Raw genomic sequence first — 19,751 nt, forward strand, 5'->3', positions numbered from 1 at the left:
TAGGTCAGAATAACCGCATTAGGTAATCTAGAATGTTTTCAGTTCAGGCTGTTGGCTACATTCATACATGAGATTAAAAATTTCTACTGTGTTTATTAGTTCTTGTTGTTGCAATACATGAAATGCAGAAAATAGATTTTTGACGGCGTAAAACAGGATGAACTGAGTTTCTTAAAGTTTAAAAGGCAGCTTATTTATTCAAAACCTTTTAGTAACATTAAAATAAATTTATTATTTTCATTGTTGACGCTTACCTAATTTGACAGTATAATTGTACAAAGCCATTTCACTCGTGTCGTTCTATATTATTTTAGGATTAGCACTGCGAGATAGGGTGCTGAACATTCAAAAGCCGTCCATCATTATCGTTATCATCTGATGCAGGTCACTGACATACATCAGCTATGTCTTTAGTTTTTGAGACTGCCGGCAACGAGTACGACCCGGTAGTAGTTTCAATAATTCAAAGTTAAGTCATTTCAGTATTACCAAGCGCTCACTGTGAACTATTTAGATTGGACCCCGTTAAGAGACTCACAGTGTATTGTTATGTGTGGATGGAGCAATAACAGCAACTTGAAGTTTGATCTAGATGTATATGCTGATTCGCAAACAAAAGGGTAGTTACAAATATTGGTTTTTATAGTTCAAGTGTGGATCATACGGTGAAGATAGCCTACAACTTACGGCAACCCTATACATTCGACATAAGTATTCATATATATATATATATATATATATAGCATTTATTTGAGCATTTATTGCATTAACGTGGTATTTACAGGTAATCACGCCGTAACAGCATGCGTTCTCAGAAATGATAAGTTTACAAAGGTACATGTATCACATTGGAAAAACCGAAATAAAATTTTCAAACGTGCCTACGTTCTGTATTTTAATTTAAAAAACCTACCTGTTACCAACTGTTCGTCTAAAATTGTGAGCCATATGTTTGTGACCATCTGCCACAAAGCGAAAAAAGTGGTCCAACTAAAACATTCATATTTCTTTACGTACTACACGAATATGTAATAAAAATCGGGGTTCCTATTTAAAAAAACGCAGTTGATATCCGTTTGACCTATGGCAGCGCCATCTAGCAGGCCAACCAAAGCGCCATCTGGTTTCCCCCTTCAAGCTAGACAAGTTTCATTCTTTGTAGTTTTTTCGTTTGATGCTTATTTCGTGAGATATTTGGCCCGGTCACTGTCAATGGACCACCCGGTATAGGAAGAAAAACGGCGTAAGATCGAGTGGTGGCTTGAAAGAGACCGATGCAAGAAGGTGAATACGGTTATGGCGGGGCAATGGAAGCGATCAGTGTTGAAATTCGTACTGAACACGCGTAACGAAACATGGAATGTAAGAAGTAACGTGACGATTTTCCTTTGGATTGCCGGTTCATCACGTGTTCCAAATGCAATATGGCCGACTTCCGCTGATCACCTCGAGATCTTGTGACAGAACGTTTGTTATCGGAACGACCTCAGCGGATGTCAGCGCTTAAAGATAACGACTGATAACTGGATATTGCACCACTGCTGGTACCGAGATACACAGTTTATATGCAGGGAGCAGGCACACTGGGAGTACCAACAGACGTTAGGCGCCACACAGGTGAGTACTAACCAATAGCTTATTGGAAAGATTACGGTAGCAACATATGTAGTGACGCGCATCAGCTACTCTGCTTTGCAGTGCGGAGAAATTTACTCAGTCTATGCAAATGCATACGTAGACATGGTTTTCAACTATTCTCCTTCCCAGTATGGCAAAACTTAATACCCCTGAAAGCCATGGCTTTTTTTTTTACTTTATTGAGTTTCGATTCCCCCCCAAAGCAGTCATCTAAGTTTATTATCCGCCCAGACCAAATAACGAGAACGATGACGAATAAAATGAAGAAAAAAAAGTGGTTAGTTTCGCTGTGTGAAGATGACGGGCACCTGCGTTCGATTCCCGGCCGGGTCGGAAATTTTCATCGCTTGGGGACTGAGTGTCTTGTGTTGTTCTAATCATATCACCTCACTTTCATTTACGTGCAAGTCGCCGAAGTGGCGTTAAATAGAAAGACTTGCAGCTGGCGACCGAACAACCCCACCTCCCGGCCAGTAACAAATACGAGCACTTAATTTTCATCGAAAGAGATCACATGGGACATGACGCGAAATTTGTGACTGGAATGAGGATTTCTTGGTAAAGAGGACGCAGCATGTTTTTCTTCGGCGGGAAAGTCATCGACAAGTGTAGATAATTAATACGCCCCTGGTAAGTGTGTTGAGATTTTTGCCATTCGTGTTATACTCTACTTGGCCATTAAAATTGCTTCACTAAGAAGAAATGCAGATGATAAACGGGTATTCATTGGGCGCTTCCAATGTGCGTCCACCGCGATGTAGCCAAACACGGATGCGACCATCATGATGCTGTAAACAGAACCTGGATTCATCCGAAAAAGTGACGTTTTGCCATTTGTGCACCCAGGTTCGTCGTTGAGTACACCATCGCAGGCGCTCCTGTCTGTGATGCAGCGTCAAGGGTAACCGCAGCCATGGTCTCCGAGCTGATAGTCCATGCTGCTGTAAACGTCGTCGAATTGTTCGTACAGATGGTTGTTGTCTTGCAAACGTCCCCATCTGTTGACTCAGGGATCGAGACGTGGCTGCACGATCCGTTACAGCCATGCGGATAATATGCCTTCCATCTCGACTGCTAGTGATACGAGGCCGTTGGGATCCAGCACGGCGTTCCGTATTACCCTCCTGAACCCACCGATTCCATATTCTGCTAACAGTGATTGGATTTCGACCAACGCGAGCAGCAATGTCGCGATACGATAAACCGCAATGGCGATAGGCTACAATCCGACCTTTATCAAAGTCGGAAACGTGATGATACGCATTTCTCCTCCTTACACGAGGCATCACAACAACGTTTCACCAGGCAACGCCGGTCAACTGCTGTTTGTGTACGAGAAATCGGTTGGAAACTTTCCTCATGTCATCACGTTGTAGGTGTCGCCGCCAACACCAACCTTGTGTGAATGCTCTCAAAAGCTAATCATTTGCATATTACAGCATCTTCTTCCTGTCGGTTAAATTTCGCTTCTGTAGCACGTTATCTTCGTGGTGTAGTAATTTTAATGGCCAGTAGTGTATGTTAATGACCTCGCAGACAATGTTAGTAATAACCTCAGACATTTTGCAGATAGTGCAGTTATCTGTAATGTAGTACTGCCTTAAAAAAGCTGCACAAGCATTCAGTCGGATTTTGATAAGATTTCAGAGTGGTGCAACGACTGAGAATGCCTCGTTAGTACGAAACTTAGTTTGTTGTTTTCTTGCATGATATCTTGCGTACCATGTATGAAGAGCAACAGGCAGATTCCATATTCCTAGATTTCCGGAATGCGTTCGACAAAGTGCCCCGCTGCAGACCGTTAACAAAGGTGCGAGCATGAGGAATAGGTACCCAGATACGTGAGGGGTTTGAAGACTTCTTAAGTAATAGAACCTAATACGTAATCGTCGATGGCAAATCTTCATCAGGGACAAAGGTGCCGTCAAGAGTGCCCCAGGGAAGTGTGATTTGACCGCGCATGTTCTCTATATGCACAAACGATCTGACTACGACTGTTTGATGACGACGTTGTAGTGTACGGGAGAGAGTTGTCGTGGAGGGGCTGTAGGAGATACAGGACGACTTATACGGGACTACTATTCGATGTGAGGAATGGCAGCTTGCTCTAGATGTAGAAAAACGTAATTCAATGCAGATGAGTAGGAAAAACAAAGCTATAATGGTTCAAATGGCTCTCAGCACTATGGGACTTAACTGAAGTCATCAGTCCCCTAGAACTTAGAACTACTTAAACCTAACTAAGCTAAGGACATCACACACATCACACAAAGCTGTAATGTTCGAATTCAGTTTTTGTGGTGTGCTGCTTAACGTCGTTCAAATATCAAGGCCTAACGTTGAAAAGCGGTATCAAGTGGAAGAAGCACGTGAGATCGGTAGTAGGGAGGACAAATGGTCGACTTCGATTTATTTGGAGAAGTGTAGCTCATCTGTTAAGAACACTACTGTGACCTATTCTTGAGAACTGCTAGAGAGTTTGCGATCCCCACCTGGTCGAAGAAAGGAACACATCGAAGGTGCTACATTTTTTAACGATAACTTCGAACAACACAGACGTATTACGGAGATGGTTCGGGAAATCAAATGGGAATCCCTGGAGGGATAGCGACGTTCTTGTCGCGAAACAGTATTGAGAAAATTTAGAGAAACGGCATTTGCGGTTGACTGCAGGACGATTCTACTGACACCAACGTAAATTTCACTTAAGGATCACGAAAAAAAGATGACAAAAATTAGGGCACGTAGAAAGCGTACAGACAGTCGTTTTCCCTCGCACTATTTGCGAGTGAAATAGGAAAGAGGATGAGTAGTTGTCGTACGAGGTACCTTCCACCATGCACCGTATTATGATCTAATTACAAGGGTCAAAAAGCCGCTGGAACAATTATTCTCCACGTGTTCCAATATGAATGGAACGGGGAAAGGTCTAATTGCCGATACACTGGGAAGTACACTCTGCCACGCACTTCGCAATGGTTTGCAGTATATGGATTTAGATGTAGATACCTCTAGGAGTACGTGAACTGTAACTAGATGTCACGGTTTCAGCTGCGGGAATGTTAAACTGTTGGTATATGCTAGGATAGACAGAAAACATATACCGTTCATAAGGGAACGGACTGTAGATGAAGCCGTAATTAAAAACGTGTTGAATATAAAACAAAAGTGGTATGGAGTTGTAGCCAGGTGAAAGAATGATAAGTAGAGCTGGGCAATCTTATGATGGGTTACAAGAGATGAGAAAATGAGATGTCACCTCAATGGCAGTTGGGTGGGTGACACAAGAAAACACGTGGGTACAAAGTGGATATGTATAGTTGAAGACAGTAGTGCATCGAGAATTCTGTAGAAGTCCAGTGTCCCGTACGTAGTCTACATCAAATTACTGATAATGATAATGACGATGCCATCGTTAATTAAAAAGGTCTATCATTGTTATATTAGGTGTCTCGAACTTGGTCTGAGGCCACTAAAAGAATGCAACAGTAAATTACACTGAAGAGTCACAGAAACTGATACATCTGCCTATATCGTGTTGGGCCCCCGCGAGCGTAATGAAATGCTGCAACACGACGTGGCACGGACTCTACTAATGTCTGAAGCAGTGATGGAGGGAATTGACACCATGAATCCTGCACGACTGTCCATAAATCCGTAAGAGTACAAAGGGGTGGAGATCTCCTCTGAACAGCACGTTGCAAGGCCTCCCAGATATGCTCAATAATATTCATGTCTGGGGTATGTGGTGGCGAGGGGAAGTGCTTATTCTCAAAAGAGTGATCCTGGAGCCACCCTGTAGCAATTCTGGACGTGTATGGCGTCACATTGTCCCGCTGATTTGCCCAATGCACAACTGACATGAATGGATGCAGGTGATCAGACAGGATGCTTACGTACGTGTCACCTGTCATAGTTGTATCTAGACCTATCAGGGGTCCCGTATCACTCCAACTGCACACGCCCTACACCATTACAGTCTCCTGCTGACATGCAGGGTCCATGGATGCACGAGACTGTCTCCAAACCCGACACGTCCATGCGCTCAATGTGATTTTTAACGGATTCCTGACATCCAAGGTACACTCTTGAAATGATCTTATGGGAAAATTCCCACTTCATCGCTCATGCGCCGACTGTAACACCACATCCTAACTCACTTAAATCTTGATAACCTGCCACTGTAGCAGCAGTAACCGATCTAACAACCGCGCCAGACACTTGTCTTATACAGGCGTTGCCTATCGCAGCGCCGTATTCTGCCTGTTTAGAAATCTCTGTATTTGAATACGCATGACTATACCAGTTTCTTTGGCGCTTCAGTGTAATTGACACGTGTGGCAAATCAACGAAACAGTGGAAAATTTTGTTACACTGTTACTGTCGATAAGCGTGTTTCTTCGATTTGTTTAAACGTTAAAATAAATAGGCCGCGTAGTTATTTGTTGGCAGCGCTCACACGTTTCATAGAAATAGACACAAAGTAATACAGTGCACTTATAAAACATTTTTATCTAAAGGCATGGATGGTAACATCATACAAACTGTGTTGGAAAAAGGGGTGAGGGGACGGGGATTCCGCAACAGCACCCAAGGCCGTTTATTGCTAACAAGGGAACCTCCCCATCGCACCCCCCTCAGATTTAGTTATAAGTTGGCACAGTGGATAGGCCTTGAAAAACTGAACGCAGATCAATCGAGAAAACAGGAAGAAGTTGTGTGGAACTATGAAAAAAAAAATACAAACAGAGTAGTCCATGCGTAAGATAGGCAACATCAAGGATAACATGAGTTCAGGAGCGTCGTCGTCTCGTGGTTAGCGTGAGCAGCTGCGGAACGAGAGGTCCGTGGCTCAAGTCTTCCCTCGGATGAAACGTTTACTTTCTTTATTTTCGCAAAGTTATGATCTGTCCGTTCGTTCAGTGACGTCTCTGTTCACTGTAATAAGTCTGGTGTCTGTGTTTTGCGACCGCACCGTAAAACCGTGCAATTAGTAGACGAAAGGACGTGCCCCTCCAATGGGAACCGAAAACATTTGATCGCAAGGTCATAGGTCAACCGATTCCTCCACAGGAAAACACGTCTGATATATTCTATACGAAATTGGTGAGGGCATGTGCGTCATATGACAGGAATATGTTGTCGACCCACCTAACTTGTACACTTGGCGAATGCGTAAAAAGATTCTTCTACCTTGCACGATATAGGTTTTCTTGTGGATGTGATAATCACTTCCAAAAAAGTGATGAAAACATAAGAGTTTGTCACATAAACTGCAACAAATGAATGCAACAGTTTCACAGTCGCACACTTTTCCCTGTGCTCTGTCGAAACATATGTTTTTAACGTTTTCAAATTTTTCCGTGTGTAGACCATCAAATCCTGCATATGTCCAAGCAAATCTGAACATGTCCTGGAATTTTGGAGAGGGAAGTTGATTATGTGTGAGTGCCTGAACTTTGATAATTGTCTGAAAATAAAACTTCTAACTCGAGGTGAGACCTCTCGTTCCGCAGCTGCTTACGCTAACCACGGGACCACGGTGCTTCTGAGCTCACATTGTCCTTGATGTTCTTATCTTGCGCATAAACTACTCAGTTTGTATATTTTGCTTATTTTTTTCATAGTTCCACACAACTTCTTCCTGTTTTCTCGATTGATCTGTGTTCAGTTTTTCAAGGCCTATTCACTGTGCCAACTTATAATTAAATCTGAGGGGGGTGCGATGGGGAGGTTCCCTTGTAAGACTTTAATCGTAGCCTGTAACCACTACTATCGGCGCGATCGAGAATTCCTCTGTGGAAACTGTTCACACAGTTGATGCTATCGTCATAGAACACCGTCGCACTGGGGTTCTTGAGATCGCTTCCATCTTATCTGAATGTGACCCCAATATTCCAATAAAATTGTGCGTACTATGAAGCAGTTAGCACGCAGTGTCACGTATGTACTGATTGCAGAACTGCGACTGGAAACGTTGAAGCACAATCATGCAGGCTCCTGACGTCATGAGGTGATAGTAGCCAAAAGTAGACCCCCCCCCCCATTACAATTAACGTTAAAGTTGCGTGCTAAGGTGAAAACGCACCGCCCAGTGCAAGGATCCTTTTGTCGATAGAAAAAGTGCTCATACCCTAGACACTACGATGACAAAAGTGCGCGATCTATGTTTCTAAATAGTTCTACCGTCCACTCTGTTGCACCAGATTTTGTCCCAAGTGCCTTATAGGTTTCCTGACCTCGGACAATTACTCGGAGTGAATATACTATCGTCAAGTGAATAGGCTATTCATGCTATAAATGAATATTATTTAGAATTATCAGAATTGCGTAGCTTCCCAATAGTGCCATTAACTATTCAGTGGTTAGATGTTTTGCTGTATCCAAGAGAATAATGGATATGTATCAACACAATGTTATGCAAAAGAAATGGGAATAAACAGAAATGGGAATAAACAGAAAATTTACTTATCTATTGTAGTTATCCAGTACGGTTCAAAATGGTTCAAATGGCTCTGAGCCCTATGGGACTTAACATCTATGGTCATCAGTCCCCTAGAACTTAGAACTACTTAAACCTAACTAACCTAAGTGCATCACACAACACCCAGTCATCACGTATTCAGTACGGCCATCGTTGTTTAAGTTCTATGATAATTCGCCAGGTCCTTGACAGCCATTTTTAATATTTATTCCCTGGCCATTGGTATTTCAAAAAATATATTTCTCCGAAAACATTTTTCGTTAGTGATTCCGTTTCATTTCGGAAAATTAAGCATCTGATTACATTCGCTCACCATGAGCTCAGTCCGAGAACTTTGTCACGCTGAGCGTACTGACTACTTCACAAAAGCCACATTTGCCGAAGTTGATAGGAAGTAAAAAAAAAAAAAAAAAGATAGATACAATTTTCATCTACCAAACGATGTCCGCAGAACTTCAGTATAAGATAGAAATATTTAAAAATATTGAACGTTACAAAACCAACTAGTTCATTCAATTTACAAGTTTTTGAACATAACGTAGAAAAATTAGAATATGATTACAATACATATTATTTTAAAGTTTACTTGGATTGGCAGAACCACAGCCATGTACGAAATATGCGATACCCCACGTCTCGATAGTAACGTATGGACATACGTGTATCCCCTCCCACAAAACCCTGTACTGAATGGCCCGATAGCCCTGATAATATCATAATTCTATAAAACTTTTTCTGAGAAACTAAAGAGGTTCAAATTTCGCCGAAAGAAAACTCAATGAGATCACTGACTGCGAATTAAATCGGAAGATAAGTTTCGTTTTGTATGTATTACAAACGTGTCAATCTATCCTTGTATCTTGCCTGACACTCGGGATCTGATATGAGTTAGAGAAGAGTTGGAATTTACCATTTCTTCGATATCTAATACACGGGAAAAAGAAGGTTAGTGTTCAAAGTCCCGTCGACAACTAGGTCATTACGGACGGAGAACAAGCACTGGTTAGGGAAGATTGAGGAAGGAAATCGTGCGTGCCGTTTCAAAGGAACTATCCCGCTGCGGAAAAAGGGAAGCTGGATCTTGAGGACCAAGTGTACTGAGCTAAACGAAGACTGTGGTGAGTTTTAAATGTTTCATTTTGGGAAAAAAATTATTTGCTATTTTACGACACGTGAAGTTCTTAGTTTTAGCTGCCGGTGGGCACTGATTTAGATGACGGGGGATGCAGAAGGCCCGGTTTCGCATCCCAGTCCGGCACAAGTTTTCAGCTTTCCTCATTGATTTAAATCAATGCCCATTGGCAGCTAATGTCATTAATTCCTTTGTGTCTTGATTCACAGTTGTTGCAGGATGAAAACGGTGCCCGTTCTTTCCGACACTTCCGAAAGAACACACACTACATATGTACTTGAAGTTCTGTCCTCGTAACTGCCTCCTCTGTTTAATGATCGCGATGTTGATTTAGTCGAGAATTCATACCGTCTGTGTTCAGTTTCAATGGTCCCACGATGCCGCTCCTTCCAACTGACAGTAATAGCGATAACAGTAGTTGCGTTCGGCAGATTTCCCTCCTACTCTTCTGCAACTTAGTTAATCCATGAAGGGGAAGACGTCTACAGTATGCTTGAACAGTGCTTAAGAAGATAGCGCAAGTATAAATAGCTTTTTCTGTCGAGATATCGCATAACGCTCGACACTGCAAATAGTTTAGTTTAGCAGACGTAATAGCAGATAACACAATTTGCAGAAATGCGCAGATACCATAACGTTCTGTAAAAACATTGAAATAATATGATGAACTTGCAAAGAAGCTTCGTAGCAACATGAGGTATGTACGGAATTGCATTCGATAAGCAGCAACTGTGTCACTGAAACAACATCCCTTCGATCTTCCAGAGGGATCAAGATGGGCATCTACTTCGACTCGTGGCTCACGGAGCTGCTGGTGGTGCTTTCACTGCCGATAATCTACATCTACCTCAAGTTCGTCTTCATCCACTACCGCTTCTGGAAGAGCAGGGGCGTACCTTACGACGAGCCGACCTTCCCATTCGGAAGTCTGCGTGACAGCTTCTTTGGCAAGCTCTCGATGGGCTTGACAATCGCCAAAGTGTACAGGAAACACAAAGGTAAGCTTTCTGCACCTGTAATTCGCTATTCATCCTCTCCTCAGAATTTTAAACTCTGAACCTCTCAGGCCTGTCATCATCTGCTATCTTCTCACTGCTTATGTTAAATCGCTAATATTATTAGTAGGAGTAGCAGCTTTGTTACTGTATGCAACTTTGTTAGAGTACGTAAAATGGTAAACAGCGCATCAAGTCAGTCAGGCACCATGTCTTAACCAGGGACCAAATGACTTTCTGCTGTTATAAAGTGAGCTTCATAAACAAAAATGTAAAAGATATATTAACTGTTGTCATAATTACACCCGCAGCCTATCTGCTTTTTTATGCTTTTTTTTAGGGGATCATCTGTGTCTGATGAGCAAGGAAATGTATTGAGTAGGCACAGGGTGGGAAGACTTTTCAGAACCGTGGAGGAGTGTGAGCAGCTAGGGTGCTTAATTTTTTTTTTTCCATCACGCTTCTGACTCGTTTGATGCTGTACGCCACGAATTTCTCCCTGTGCCAACCTCTATCTCATAATAGCACTTACACTTAACGTACTCAATTGTTTGATGGATATACTCCAAATCCTGTATTCCCATACAGTTTTTACCCTCGACAGCTCCCGCAAGTACCACGGACATACTCGTATGTCCTGCCATCCAGTCCTTTTTTGTTCCAAAAATTCCTCTCCTCGACCATTCTGAACAGAATCTCCGCATTTCGTATCCTATCAAACTACCTAATTTTCAACATTCTTCTGTTGCACCCCATTTCAAACTCTTCGATTCTCTTATTTTCCGGCTTCCTCACAGCCCATTATTCACATCCATGTAATTCTGAAATCCAAACATACATTATAAAAAATTTCTTCCTCAAATTAAGTCCGATGTTTGATACAAGCAAACTTCTTTTGTACAGGGATGCCATCTATTCCTGTGCTAGTCTGTTTTTTACGTGCTCCTTCCTTTATCCATCATGTGTTATTTTGCTTCAAACGTAACAGGACTCCCTCCCTCACTTCGACTATTTCGTGATCCCCAACTTTGGTAAGTTGATCGTTAAGCTCAGTCCCACTATTCCTTGTTACTTTCATTTTGCGTCACTTTACTCTCAGTCCATATTCTGCACTCATTAGACCAGGGGTGTCCAACCCGCGGCCTGAGGGCCATATGCTGCCTAAGGCAAGTATCAATGCTGCCCAAGAAGTGAGCATCTATCACAAGACTGGGGAAAAAATAAATCCCATAAATTCTATTTAAGAATTTATGATAAATTGAATATTTTCAATCTGAAACTCTCGCCAAGCGCTGCTATTCTCTCATTGGTCCACCCCGGCTTTTTTTCTATTTTTATTTAGCAGCAGTTATTGTCAGTGGTGTTGAGCACATTATGTGTGGCCCAAATATACTTCAAAATATACATCAGAGCTCGATGTTCTCTTCTACAGCATCGTTCATTGGGGTTCAATGAATTTTCCATTTCACTTATTTCTTGGTGCTGCGGATATCGATAAAGTCTCTCAGGACTAGCTCTGACGTCACGACATCGGCTGCTGCGACCCACCGTCGCCCATAGCCCAACGAATACTTCAAACAGAAGTAGCACAATCCCAACCTGAGATGTTGTTGTTGTTGTGGTCTTCAGTCCTGAGACTGGTTTGATGCAGCTCTCCATGCTACCCTATCCTGTGCAAGCTTTTTCATCTCCCAGTACTTACTGCAACCCACATCTGCTTAGTGTATTCATCTCTTGGTCTCCCTCTACGATTTTTACCCTCCACGCTGCCCTCCAATGCTAAATTTGTGATCGCTTGATGCCTCAGAACATGTCCTACTAACCGGTCCCTTCTTTTTGTCAAGTTGTGCCACATACTCCTCTTCTCCCCAATTCTATTCAGTACTTCATCATTAGTTATGTGATCTACCCATCTAATCTTCAGCATTCTTCTGTAGCACCACATTTCGAGAGCTTTTATTCTCTTCTTGTCCAAAGCATTTATCGTCCATGTTTCACTTCCATACATGGCTACACTTCATACAAATACTTTCAGAAACGACTTCCTGACACTTAAATCTATACTCGATGTTAATAAATTTCTCTTCTTCAGAAACGCTTTCCTTGCCATTGCCAGTCTACATTTTATATCTTGTCTACTCCGACCGTCATCAGTTATTTCGCTACCCAAATAGCAAAACTCCTTTACTACTTTAAGTGCCTCATTTCCTAATCTAATTCCCTCAGCATCACCCGACTTGATTCGACTAAATTCCATTATCCACGTTTTGCTTTTGTTGATGTTCATCTTATACCCTCCTTTCAAGACACTGGCCATTCCGTTCAACTGCTCTTCCAAGTCCTTTGCTGTCTCTGATAGAGTTACAATGTCATCGGCGAACCTCAAAGTTTTTATTTCTTCTCCATGGATTTTAATACCTACTCCGAATTTTTCTTTTGTTTCCTTTACTGCTTGCTCAATATACAGATTGAATAACATCGGGGAGAGGCTACAACCCTGTCTCACTCCCTTACCAACCACAGCTTCCCTTTCATGCCCCTCACCTCTTATAACTGCCATCTGGTTTCTGTACAAATTGTAAATAGCATTTCGCTCCCTGTATTTTACCCCTGCCACCTTTAGAATTTGAAAGACAGTATTCCAGTCAACATTGTCAAAAGATTTCTCTAAGTCTACAAATGCTAGAAACGTAGGTTTGTCTTTCCTTAATCTTTCTTCTAAGATAAGTCGTAAGGTCAGTATTGCCTCACGTGTTCCAATATTTCTACGGAATCCAAACTGATATTCCCCGAGGTCAGCTTCTACTAGTTTTTCCATTCGTCTGTAAAGAATTCGCGTTAGTATTTTGCAGCTGTGACTTATTAAACTGATAGTTCGGTAATTTTCACATCTGTCAACACTTGCTTTCTTTGGGATTGTAATTATTATATTCTTCTTGAAGTCTGAGGGTATTTCGCCTGTCTCATACATCTTGCTCACCAGATGGTAGAGTTTTGTCAGGACTGGCTCTCCCAAGGCCATCAGTAGCTCTAACGGAATGTTGTCTACTCCCGGAGCCTTGTTTCGACTCAGGTCTTTCAGTGCTCTGTCAAACTCTTCACGCAGTATCGTATCTCCCATTTCATCTTCATCCACATCCTCTTCCATTTCCATAATATTGTCCTCAAGTACATCGCCCTTATATAGACCCTCTATATACTCCTTCCACCTTTCTGCTTTCCCTTCTTTGCTTAGAACTGGGTTTCCATCTGAGCTCTTGATATTCATAAAAGTGGTTCTCTTTTCTCCAAAGGTCCCTTTAATTTTCCTGTAGGCGATATCTATCTTACCCCTAGTGGGATAAGCCTCTACATCCTTACATTTGTCCTCTAGCTATCCCTGCTTAGCCATTTTGCACTTCCTGTCGATCTCATTTTTGAGACGTCTGTATTGCTTTTTTCCTGCTTCATTTACTGCATTTTTATATTTTCTCCTTTCGACAATTAAGTTCAATATTTTTTCTGTTACCCAAGGAGTTCTACTAGCCCTCGTCCTTTTACCTACTTGATCCCCTGCTGCCTTCACTGCTTCATCCCTCAGAGCTACCCATTCTTCTTCTACTGTATTTCTATCCCCCATTCCTGTCAATTGTTCCCTTATGCTCTCCCTGAAACTCTGTACAACCTCTGGTTCTTTCAGTTTATCCAGGTCCCATCTCCTTAAATTCCCACCTTTATACAGTTTCTTCAGTTTTAATCTACAGTTCATAAACAATAGATTGTGGTCAGAGTCCACATCTGCCCGTGGAAATGTCTTACAATTTAAAACCTGGTTCCTAAATCTCTGTCTTACCATTATATAATCTATCTGATACCTTCTAGTATCTCCAGGATTCTTCCATGTATACAACTTTCTTTCATGATTCTTGAACCAAGTGTTAGCTATGATTAAGTTATGCTCTGTGCAAAACTCTACCAGGGGCTGACTCTTTCATTTCTTAGCCCCAATCCATATTCACCTACTATGTTTCCTTCTCTCCCTTTTCCTACACTCGAATTCCAGTCACCCATGACTATTAAATTTTCGTCTGCCTTCACTACCTGAATAATTTCTTTTATCTCATCATACATTTCTTCAATTTCTTCATAATCTGCAGAGCTAGTTGGCATATAAACTTGTACTACTGTAGTAGGTGTGGGCTTCATGTCTATCTTGGCCACAATAATGCGTTCACTATGCTGTTTGTAGTAGCTTACCTGCACCCCTATTTTTTTTATTCATTATTAAACCTACTCCTGCATTACCCCTATTTCATTTTGTGTTTATAACCCTGTATTCACCTGACCGAAAGTCTTGTTCCTCCTGCCACCGAACTTCACTAATTCCCACTATATCTAACTTTAACCTATCCATTTCCCTTTTTAAATTTTCTAATCTACCTGCCCGGTTAAGGGATCTGACATTCCACGCTCCGATCCGTAGAACGCCAGTTTTCTTTTTCCTGATAACGACGTCCTCTTGCGTAGTCCCCGCCCGGAGATCCGAATGGGGGACTATTTTACCTCCGGAATATTTTACCCAAGGGGACGCCATCATCATTTAACCATACAGTAAAGCTGCATGCCCTCGGGAAAAATTACGGCCGTAGTTTCCCCTTGCTTTCAGCCGATCGCAGTACCAGCACAGCAAGGCCGTTTTGGTTAATGTTTCAAGGCCAGGTCAGTCAGTCCACCAGACTGTTGCCCCTGCAACTACTGAAAAGGCTGCTGCCCATCTTCAGGAACCACACTTTTGTCTGGCCTCTCAACAGATACCCCTCCGTTGTGGTTGCACCTAAGGTACGGCCATCTGTATCGCTGAGGCACGCAAGCCTCCCCACCAACGGTAAGGTCCATGGTTCATGGGGAAGGACCTGAGATGAATGTCTACAAAACATTTATGAATCACAAGTTCGCAGAATAACATCATATAATACGAAACAGTACAAGAATAACGGTATAACTCCACACGTTTATTCATTCAGATCGTCATAAAAGGAACAAAAATTTTAGTGTGATAAACTTGCGCGTACGTTATCCCAAAGCGGCAAATTCAAATTTCAATCTCTTTGGTTGTTATGGCATTTCGTACCATTTCATTTGAACACTCCTCATATAACCTTGTTTAGTGTATTTTTTGCGAGGTAGTGAGGTTTAATCTCTTCTTGTTTTTAGCTCTCTACGGACGTCCTCTTCCATAATGGGATCAAATTCAGATAGCAATTATTTTTAAGAAATTACGGGTATTAGATTTGAACAACCTATCCCTTATACCTTGAAAAGCCGGACCAGTTTTACCAAGAAATTTAGGAATTGCTGCGATTCTTAGAAGCTTCTCGTTCCCATGATTTGTTTCTGTGTTAATAATTCTTTGAACGGCTATGCCCGTACAATTTTAAAATTCACTACGGCTATGTCTGTAGTTTTACAAGCCTTCAATCTTCGGTTCATTCTTAGCTACGATTTTTGGGCCTGAATATGATTTTTTGAAATTTCATGCTCTTTTTAAGTTCTGCCGAGGAACTTCCAAATTTTAACATCGTCCTTTGAAATAGAACTATCTACGCAGCCAAAATTTTTGCCACCCGAAACAGTAAATGCAGTTTTTTTTCAAAAAAGCATTAGACACTGTCATGAAACTTGCTCTCAATTGCTTAAAATTCGTTTACAATAATTTACTCTTAAATGTCCAGTGTCACTGGTAGGAAACTGGTGATTCTGCAATGGTTTAGCTGGACCTTGTCTCACTAAAAGACTTACTTTGATGTCTCCTAAAATTCTTTATCACAGATGTGGAGCTGTACTGAAAGTTCGTAGAACGCTTTTTGTGGGTACCAAGTTGGTGTCAATTTTTTTGATGATTTCATATGCTGATGAGAATCAGAGTGTAGTCAGTTCCAGTTGATTCAGAAGCATCGTAGTTTGGTTGTCATTGTCATCCGTTGATGATCCCGTATTTTCTTTTATGCCCATAATTGATGTTTTATATACGGTCTGTCTCCTCATGTGTTTTGGTATAACTTTGAATATAATTGTTGACGTATCAGCTTGCGTTTTGCCTTTCAGCTTCCTTTTCCAGCCTTCTTTGACTGCTAGACACTCTGGAAAAGCCATGCACGTAATTCAAATTAAGGAATGGAAACTATAAAAAATAAAAATTTATCCTTGTTCCAAACAAGCTAGAACCATGTTAGATTTTGTTAATCGGCATAAAAATATTTACGGCCTACACAAAATACTTTTCATATGCTGTTGACATTCGATAATCGATATGCGATAAACTAGTATATCCCAAACTAAAGAAAAGCTCAGTTATAGATGTACCTACTTAAAAAAAAAAAAAAAAAAAAAAAAAAAAAAAACGGCAAAGGGCGGTTAGGACTGCCGGCCTGAGGGTTCCGCACCGCGAATGGCGCATGGCTTCCACTCGCTTTACCGCAAGCAAAATAACAATAAGCCACACAACTGCGACAATGCTTTCTCTCAGCGAGCTGAGAAACTTCGCCACAACAGGGAGCGGCAAAGATCAGATGGGCGCTTTCGATCGCGTAGTGGGAGACGTCATCGTAATAATGAAAATTTAAATAACCAATGAGTCGGGAGCCACTCGCATGACTACAGTTTACATTTTATGTTTGTATGCACTAATACTTTTCTGTTATTGGATCTTAAGACGTCGATATTTTTGTCACAAAAAATGGTTCAAATGGCTCTGAGCACTATGGGACTTAACATCGGTGGTCATCAGTCCCCTAGAACTTAGAACTACTTAAACCTAACTAACCTAAGGACATAACACACATCCCTGCCCGAGGCAGGATTCGAACCTGCGACCGTAGCGGTCACGCGGTTCCATACTGAAGCGCCTAGAACCGCACGGCCACGCAGGCCAGCATTTTTGTCACATTTACAGCCAAAGTGGCGCACCTAAATTTTGTCGCCCCGGACGAGTTTTGCCCGCTCCTTTATCATGTTAGAGTACTGGTCGAAAGGTCATTTATTCGTTGTTACTGGAGAGTACTGGCATAGCTTCATCGAACAGAAAAAATGTGAGAGACTGGTATTTGGGCTTGGCACGGTTGCATCCCTTGTCTACCACTACCAAACGAATATATTGCAACATCCCTATGTTTCTACCGTTGGACACCCATGGCTTTCAGTAAGTGTTTTGGGAGTCTTGTGATCCTTGCAACTGATAGATGGGGACAGTGCACCCAGCTGACGCGCATAATAGTTCTATCGCCAGGTAGGATACCTTTTTTTTTACTTTATGAAGGCAACTTTTTGGTTCTTTTCGTTAGAGCCGGCTCTACTAAAACGATGTTGTGGGAGGAGCTAGCAAAATTTTGATGGGAAGCGCATCACTCATATACAACAATTCGATGGCTTTTTATTAAATGTTTGACAGTGAAAGATACTAGTGCACACTGCTCTTTGATTTGTTTTCGAATATTAAACGTGAACATCAGAATGAAAAGAGATTGGGAATCTGCCATGGAAAACAAAAAATAGTTTAGGAATAACATCGATCAAATGTTTCACAGTATGTACACTCCTGGAAATTGAAATAAGAACACCGTGAATTCATTGTCCCAGGAAGGGGAAACTTTATTGACACATTCCTGGGGTCAGATACATCACATGATCACACTGACAGAACCACAGGCACATAGACACAGGCAACAGAGCATGCACAATGTCGGCACTAGTACAGTATATATCCACCTTTCGCAGCAATGCAGGCTGCTATTCTCCCATGGAGACGATCGTAGAGATGCTGGATGTAGTCCTGTGGAACGGCTTGCCATGCCATTTCCACCTGGCGCCTCAGTTGGACCAGCGTTCGTGCTGGACGTGCAGACCGCGTGAGACGACGCTTCATCCAGTCCCAAACATGCTCAATGGGGGACAGATCCGGAGATCTTGCTGGCCAGGGTAGTTGACTTACACCTTCTAGAGCACGTTGGGTGGCACGGGATACATGCGGACGTGCATTGTCCTGTTGGAACAGCAAGTTCCCTTGCCGGTCTAGGAATGGTAGAACGATGGGTTCGATGACGGTTTGGATGTACCGTGCACTATTCAGTGTCCCCTCGACGATCACCAGTGGTGTACGGCCAGTGTAGGAGATCGCTCCCCACACCATGATGCCGGGTGTTGGCCCTGTGTGCCTCGGTCGTATGCAGTCCTGATTGTGGCGCTCACCTGCACGGCGCCAAACACGCATACGACCATCATTGGCACCAAGGCAGAAGCGACTCTCATCGCTGAAGACGACACGTCTCCATTCGTCCCTCCATTCACCCCTGTCGCGACACCACTGGAGGCGGGCTGCACGACGTTGGGGCGTGAGCGAAAGACGGCCTAACGGTGTGCGGGACCGTAGCCCAGCTTCATGGAGACGGTTGCGAATGGTCGTCGCCGATACCCCAGGAGCAACAGTGTCCCTAATTTGCTGGGAAGTGGCGGTGCGGTCCCCTACGGCACTGCGTAGGATCCTACGGTCTTGGCGTGCATCCGTGCGTCGCTGCGGTCCGGTCCCAGGTCGACGGGCACGTGCACCTTCCGCCGACCACTGGCGACAACATCGATGTACTGTGGAGACCTCACGCCCCACGTGTTGAGCAATTCGGCGGTACGTCCACCCGGCCTCCCGCATGCCCACTATACGCCCTCGCTCAAAGTCCGTCAACTGCACATACGGTTCACGTCCACGCTGTCGCGGCATGCTACCAGTGTTAAAGACTGCGATGGAGCTCCGTATGCCACGGCAAACTGGCTGACACTGACGGCGGCGGTGCACAAATGCTGCGCAGCTAGCGCCATTCGACGGCCAACACCGCGGTTCCTGGTGTGTCCGCTGTGCCGTGCGTGTGATCAATGCTTGTACAGCCCTCTCGCAGTGTCCGGAGCAAGTATGGTGGGTCTGACACACCGGTGTCAATGTGTTCTTTTTTCCATTTCCAGGAGTGTAGATGCCAAAAAGTAATATGAAAAAGTCTACTTCATTTCAAATGGACGTACACTACTGGCCATTAAAATTGCTACAGCACGAAGATGATGTGCTACAGACGGGAAATTTAACCGACAGGAAGAAGATGCTGTGATATGCTAATGATTAGCTTTTCAGAGCATTCACACAAGGTTGGCGCCGGTGGCGACACCTACAACGTGCTGACATGAGGAAAGTTTCCAACAGATTTCTCATACACAAACAGCAGTTGACCGGCGTTACCTGGTGAAACGTTGTTGTGATGACTCGTGTAAGGAGGAGAAATGCGTACCATCATGTTTACGACTGTGATAAAGGTCGGATTGTAGCCTATCGCGATTGTGGTTTATCGTATCGCGACATTGCTGCTCGCGTTGGTCGAGATCCAATGACTGTTAGCAGAATATGGAATCGGTGAGTTCAGGAGGGTAGTACGTAACGCCGTGCTGGATCCCAACGACCTCGTATCACTAGCAGTCGAGATGACAGGCA

The 19,751-nt window shown here is 42.9% G+C and overlaps 1 protein-coding gene across 1 annotated transcript in view; it reads left to right on the forward strand.

Annotated features, from left to right (window-relative positions):
* The first annotated feature begins 1,573 nt into the window (after positions 1–1,573).
* The window catches only part of LOC124616044 (cytochrome P450 6k1-like), a 60,545-nt gene continuing 42,367 nt past the window's right edge, over positions 1,574–19,751 (forward strand). The window contains exons 1-2 of the mRNA XM_047144271.1: positions 1,574–1,617; positions 10,020–10,252. Of these exons, the coding sequence (XP_047000227.1) occupies positions 10,030–10,252 (223 nt within the window). The 5' untranslated portion in view covers positions 1,574–1,617; positions 10,020–10,029. The remainder of the gene's footprint in view (positions 1,618–10,019; positions 10,253–19,751) is intronic.

The sequence above is a fragment of the Schistocerca americana genome, chromosome 5, assembly GCF_021461395.2.
Source record: "Schistocerca americana isolate TAMUIC-IGC-003095 chromosome 5, iqSchAmer2.1, whole genome shotgun sequence".
NCBI classification, from domain to species: domain Eukaryota; kingdom Metazoa; phylum Arthropoda; class Insecta; order Orthoptera; family Acrididae; genus Schistocerca; species Schistocerca americana.